General features: G+C 49.1%; 1 protein-coding gene across 1 annotated transcript in view; it reads right to left on the bottom strand.

Moving 5' to 3' along the window:
* Positions 1-262: 262 nt before the first annotated feature.
* Positions 263-6,762, bottom strand: part of rhobtb2b (Rho related BTB domain containing 2b) — a 7,474-nt gene continuing 974 nt past the window's right edge. The window contains exons 3-11 of the mRNA XM_030768793.1: positions 6,561-6,762; positions 6,001-6,104; positions 5,402-5,587; positions 4,086-5,035; positions 3,726-3,844; positions 3,197-3,347; positions 2,194-2,282; positions 597-702; positions 263-513 (exon numbers count right to left, since the gene is read on the bottom strand). Coding sequence (XP_030624653.1) covers positions 287-513; positions 597-702; positions 2,194-2,282; positions 3,197-3,347; positions 3,726-3,844; positions 4,086-5,035; positions 5,402-5,587; positions 6,001-6,104; positions 6,561-6,762 — 2,134 coding nt within the window. The 3' untranslated portion in view covers positions 263-286. The remainder of the gene's footprint in view (positions 514-596; positions 703-2,193; positions 2,283-3,196; positions 3,348-3,725; positions 3,845-4,085; positions 5,036-5,401; positions 5,588-6,000; positions 6,105-6,560) is intronic.

Genomic DNA, 6,762 nt, shown 5'->3' with positions numbered 1-6,762 from the left:
GTGTGTGTGTCTCCATTACTCTCCTCTGTGTGTGTGTGTGTGTGTATGTGTCTGGGGGGCTTGGGGGGGGGGGGTGTAAGTATGTGTGTGTGTGTGTGTGTGGGTATGTATGTATGTATGTATATGTGTGTGTGTCTGGGGGGGTTGGGGGGGGGGGGTTTGTGTGTGTGTGTGTGTGTGTGTGTGTCTGGGGGGGTTGGGGGTGTGTGTGTGTGTGTGTGTGTGTGTGTGTGTGTTACTCTCCTCTGTGTGTGTGTGTGTGTTACTCTCTCTCCGCTGTGTGTGATCAGAGGATGGCTGCTGAGTCGGAGGAAGAGGAGGGTGATGATGATGAAGAGGGGGGGCTTGGGGTGGATGAGGGAAGGTTCCAGAGAGCCCATTTTTTCTTGCTCTGTCGTTTCTGGTACAAACACTCCTCTTTCTCTCTCTCTTTCCGTGTTCTCTGATAGTGGTCGTCTTCTTTCAGATACCACACCGGAGGCCAACGGTGCTTCTCAAAGTACTCCTGGTTCTCTAGAACATACACACACAGGGTCAGGTATTAAAACAGAGGCACTCAGCTCCTGCGGGTTTCACGGTGTGTCTCTGAGCTGTACCTGCTGATTTGGCCCTCACGTCTCTGGGAAATTTACGACACACGTTGTTGTAGTTGGTGCAGATGTGGTGAAGGCACCAGTCGGTTAACTGGTAGGCACAATGAAACTGTCAGAGAAAGGAAACAAACATAAACTCACACACAGGATCACACAGAGGGGTTGTGTGGGAGACTCAGAGAGACAGCGTCTGACACTGGTGTGTTTAGCATTCTGCTCTGATGACTACAGTGGACTACTGCAACGCTCTACTGGCTGGCTTACCGACCTGCGCCATCAGGCCACTCCAGCTCGTTCAGAATGCCGCTGCACGCCTGGTCTTCAACTTCCCTAAGCACGCTCATGTCACTCCACTGCTTACTGTGCTCCACTGGCTTCCGGTAGCTGCCCACATCCAGTTCAAGACACTGGTGCTGGCATCCCAGGCCATGAGAGGCTCTGCCCCATCATACCTTCAGTCCCTAATAACTCCGTATACCCCTACTAGAACCCTCCGCTCTACGACCTCTGGTCAGCTGACGGTCCCCTCACTTCGGGAACCCGGCAGCCGCTCCTCCCGACCACGCCTCTTCTCCGCCATTGCCCCCTGGTGGTGGAACGACCTCCTTCATACAGTTAGTACTGTGGAATCCCTTACCATCTTCCGCAAGAAACTGAAAACCCACCTCTTCAGAACCCACCTGTCCCCCAATGCCTAACCTCCCTTACAAAAAACAAACAAACAAAAAAAAAACTTGTCTTGTATCTGTGTTTGTCAAAGTATTACAGGGGCGCAATACGAAGGGGTAAATTGACGCTCAGTCTTATTGTGATGTCTGCTTATGAAGTATTAGGAATCCGACTGATGCACCGATTATAAGTCGCTTTGGCTAAAAGCGTCTGCCAAATGCTAAATTGTAAATTGTAAATATCGAACTCAAACTCGAATTCAAATATCCACCGCAAATGACGATCATTATCTCGTGTGGTATGCACTCCTTTGACAACTGTCCTGCTAAAGTTCAGGAGTCTTTTGGTAAAAATAGTATGTACCATCTTTTTAAATAAATAGATAAATAAATAAGATTTCTGAAATTGAATCAAAGTGGTGAACTTAGGTTTAGGTTAGTTTGATTAGTAAGCACTTCGTGTGTTTTAAAGCATCGTTGACTTAGGGCTGTTACTGAGGTGTCACAAACATGTCCAGAAGCCGTGTGAGGGCTCCGCCCAGGTGCAAACACGTTCCCAGAGCTGCAGAGGGCAGAGGGGGTTAAACCGGTGTACTGGGGACACGGCCTGTGGGCCTGTTCTAGAAAATTCCCTTTGTCCAGACCACAGCGCTGAGGGTTTATCAGGCCTCTTTAAGTCAGAGATTTTTTCTCCATCGAACACGAGCCTCAGGTAGAGTGTTAGCAGCTTCACCTCAGAGTTTGCTTTTTTAAGGACGCCCATTTTAAAGGCAGAGGGAACATGTAGGCCCACCTCAGGGAAGGGCACATAAGCCGTATTAAAAGTTAAAAGTTTAACTTCATAAAAAGTTTATTTTAACTCGCACAAGATGAACAGTGCTACTGCGTTTGCTGTGGTGAAGTCACATGATTTAGAGTTATGTTTTTGTTACCTGAGCCATGTCCAGGTATAACAATACCTCTCCATCAATGTCTGTTCCCATGGCAACAGCCTCCTTCAGCACGTTCACAGTGTAAAGCTCTGTTGAGACAAGGACAATGTTCAGTTGTCCTGCTGAGACACCACTGCATCTAGCACCGGTCAAGGTCTGTGTGTGTGTGTGTGTGTGTCCGCATTGGGCGGCATCAAGGTATTACAGTATACCAGGGTATTTAGACCAGGCAACATTCCCTCCCTCGTACTCAACTATACAGAATAAAAGAAAACGAAAGTAACCTGTGCAGCATGAAAAAATAAATGCTCATATGGAATCACTATTCCTCATACAGTCTCTTACTAGGGCGGTTAGAGAACCACTGACTGATCAACCAACAGCTGATTTGCTTTCCCTTTTTTTTACACAAATACTGTTATGTACCGTATGCCCCAGTGAAAAGTCAGGAAGGTATGAAGGTATGGAAAAATAGCTACTGCCCAAGTGTGTGTGTGTTTGTGTGTGTGTGTGTGTGTGTTTGTGTGTGTGTGTGTGTTTGCGTGTGTGTGTGTTTGTGTGTGTGTGTGTGTGTGTTTGCGTGTGTGTGTGTGTGTGTGTGTTTGCATGTGTGTGTGTGTGTGTGTGTGTGTGTGTGTGTGTGTGTGTGTGTGTTTGCGCGTGTGTGTGTGTGTGTGTGTGTGTGTTTGCATGTGTGTGTGTGTGTGTGTGTGTTTGCATGTGTGTGTGTGTGTGTTTGCGCGTGTGTGTGTGTGTGTGTGTTTGCATGTGTGTGTGTGTGTGTGTGTGTTTGCATGTGTGTGTGTGTGTGTGTGTGTGTGTGTTTGCATGTGTGTGTGTGTGTGTGTGTGTGTGTGTGTTTGTGTGTGTGTGTGTGTGTGCGCTTCCTCGGAAAAGTGTAATTCACAACAGCCTAGCAGTGCTGGGTGAGAGCAGTGTGGAGGAGACCTTTAAGGTCTGACAGTGAAACCGGGCGTGGAGGCGACGCTGTGAGGGCACAGACCTGTGAGGGCGACCAGGTGTGGCAGGCAGAGGCGGTTTGCCAGGATGAGGAGTTCCATGGCGTCCAGGTCCGGTCTGGGGCAGAAGCGTCCAGTGTAGAGGTACTCCAGCACAGCCTGCATGCTGCTCCGTGTAGTGTTCGGGAACAACACCTGCAAACAGGAGTGTGAAAACTCATCTCCTGCCAAGTCGTCACCTCACAGAACGCTGCCTCCCATTCACAATGTGATAAAGCGTTTGTGTTATTAGGCTGTTGACGTTTTTCGTGTGGATTATGTAACCTCAGGCCGAATCTGCGGGTCTGTGACGGTCTCCAGAGCGCAGCGTTCTCTGTGAACGTGACGCTTGTTTGATGTTAGTCATCACTGCTTCATTTGCATGATCCAGACCCACTTAAAACGACTACACTCCGACTGACTGCCAAATTCTCTACGCGCTTGAGGAGGAGGAGCAGCACAGGTCTGCGTAGCGACAGACGAGAGAAAGCGCTGACAGAGAACAGAAAAAGACGAACGGGAGCAGTCGCCTACCTCTCTGGTGCAGCTTTCAACAAAAGGCCCTCCGAACATGGCAGCCATCCAATCACAGCTGGAGATGAGCAGGGGCTTGTGGGCGTGTACGGTGCCGTCGTCCAGTTTAAAAACTACATCTGTAAGACAGAGACTTGACTTCACTGCCAAAGTCATGCACTTCAATATCACTGTCCCACTCAAAACAACCTCCAGCACTTATCATGTAAGCAAGGGTGTAATGAGGATATCAACATGCTAATAAACCTAAAGAACCTTCTGGAAAACTTTATCTCCACTGCCGTTTCTAATAAATCCCATCAGTGAGAGTTCATCACTGATGTGGGAGTGTAGACAGTTGGTGACATCGTCACTGATCACCTGAGAAGGTTCCTTTGGCCAAGCACTCTTTCACGCGATTGGTCCTTCGAACATGAAAGGCCTTGGTGATTTCCTGGTTCATGAATGCTTCGTTATTGAGGATGTTGGCAACCATCATACGCAGATCAAACACCTCCAGCAGCTCAGCGATGTGGGCGATGTGCATCAGGTCTCGTTCGCCCTCGTCCAGCTGGCCCGTGTAGAGGTAGCGTAGCACGACGCGAAACGGACCAATCAGCACAGACGGGTCCATGTGGACCACCGTTATAGGACGTGGTGAGTTCGTGACAGGATCCTCCACCAACTCCCTCTGGATGCTGATGAAGGCCCGCCCCCAGGACGACTGGAGCTTTCCCGTTCTCCCATCCGCTGAGTCTCCGTCCAAATCCACGGCTCCTCCGAGCAGAGCCCCATCACTGGGGCATTCCTCGACGTTCGCCTTATTCTCCTCGTCACGACTGTCAGGTACGTCAACACCGGCGGCGCCCGCGGCCGGCTGTCGGCCGGGACGCTGGACCTCTGCCTCGGCTCGTGTGTCTGTTAAGAACAGGTCGTAGAATTTGGAGGAAGCTGTGGCCAGGTAAACCTTATGAGCAAAAACACGCTGGTGACCTTGCAGGACCAGCACGACGTCGGCACACAGCGGGTCCTCCAGCAGCCGGGCAGGGGGCCTCTCTGCGGCGGAGGGGGGAGGCGGGACAGTGATGAGGGGGGGTGGGGGTTTGGGCGGCAGGAAAGGGGCTTGCAGGAGGGGCCGCTGTACGTTGCGTAGATGGGACTTCCAAAACTGCAGGTGTCGTCGCGAGATGAGCGCGGCGCGGATGGCGTTGTCAAACACGTCCTTCACCCCAAACTGGGCCACCACACTGGTCTCGTAGTAAGGCAGGCCCAGCTCTTTGGCCACCTCACGACCCTTCTCCGGAGCCAGGATCTCATCGGACTTGATCGGCCTGAAAGTTCAAATGTAAGCATTTAAAAATAACAATCATCTCTCTCGAGCTTTTTATCGAACCTCGAGAATGAGAATAAGATGTTTTCATCAAAGACAATGGGTCCGATTCTACGTAACACATCTGCTGCAAGAAAGCGTTACATTATTTTTGAATGCTATATGATTTTTTGCAATGAGAATCCAGGAGTGAACAGCTTGATGTCTAAAATAAGCTGTCATGACCAAGACAATGGCCACCAAGCTCCTGAAACTTAGGTTAAACGCTCTTATTGACTTTAATGCCCGTGGGAGAGATTAAGAGTACGTCTGTGAAGACTGATCTATGATTCTACTCTGTGTCTCTGACAGAGAAAGAGCAACAGACCTGGCCAGAGGCCTTCTGCCCCTGTTCACGGCCTCCAGGTCGGCATATCGCAGGTCCAACTGACAGCCAACCAGGATGACAGGTGCACGGGGACAGAAATGTTTAATCTCCGGATACCACATGGTCTTCACGTGAAATAGAGAGTTCGGGTTGGCTATAGAGAAGCACAAGACCACCACATCAGACCTGCAGGGGGAAAACACGGAGACAAAATCAGACTAAAATTCCACCAAAGGCACGACGTTCCACAGGACGATCTCCAGAAACAGGATCTAAAACAAGCACAAAAACGGGATCTAAAGCAAGCACAAAAACGGGATCTAAAGCAAGCACAAAAACGGGATCTAAAGCAAGCACAAAAACGGGATCTAAAGCAAGCACAAAAACGGGATCTAAAACAAGCACAAAAACGGGATCTAAAACAAGCACAAAAACGGGATCCAAAACAAGCACAAAAACGGGATCCAAAACAAGCACAAAAACATTAACTTTTGAGAGCAGACCCAGACATTTCTCAAAATGCTTTCCAGTTTTTACGATCTAGAAGTTCACTCATGGGAGACTCAGCAGTGGAAATGCAGCAAGGACATGACGCTCACCTTCCATACGCAAACCGCCGGTCTTTATGGTGATCCCCAAAAGTATCCCACAAACGCAGGGACACGCTGACATCATCAACTACATCCCTGGAGCGCTCCAACACCTTAGCACGGATACACACGTTATCTATTTCAACACTTTCATACTTTGATGAACTGGACTGGATAGAAAAGAAAGCCACACGTGTCTTTATGAATTGCATACGAAGATATTCCGACAAATTAATAGCTGGACAATCAATAAAACTTGGACAATTTATTTGAGTTTGAATATTTTGTTGGAGTATCAGTGAGTACATATGAGATCTTCAGTAGTTCAGTGAATATATATGACGTCTTCAGTAGCTATCTGCATTCTTTGGGCCCCTGGAATATTTACTTAGTGAGATGATGGAGTGTACACCTCATACTGAAAGACATCTGTGTTAAGGTTAACCAGGACTTAAAGGACAACACCACTGAATCTCTGTTCAGGTAAGGTGATCCCATCGGAATTTAAAACGGTGATGTTATCGCTCTGTGTTCCTCTGACACAGGGTAATGAGGGGGCAGTCACTGACCTCCTGGCAGACTCGGTACTGGTCTATGGCCCAGACGGTCGGCACGTGTGTGGCCAGGAGCTGGTACTGGGTCAGAGTAGCGTTGCAAGCTCGCGCACAGATGAGTCGAGTTTTTCCGACGGCGTTGTCTCCAACCACCACACATTTGATGGTCTCGACGTTTGGTCTCTCATAATCCATCTCAGCGTCAGAAAACTGGGAC

This window comes from Chanos chanos, chromosome 3, assembly GCF_902362185.1.
Source record: "Chanos chanos chromosome 3, fChaCha1.1, whole genome shotgun sequence".
Classification (NCBI taxonomy): Eukaryota; Metazoa; Chordata; class Actinopteri; order Gonorynchiformes; family Chanidae; genus Chanos; species Chanos chanos.
Note: the sequence above shows the minus strand (reverse complement) of the source record. Positions and strands in the feature narration are given on the sequence as shown.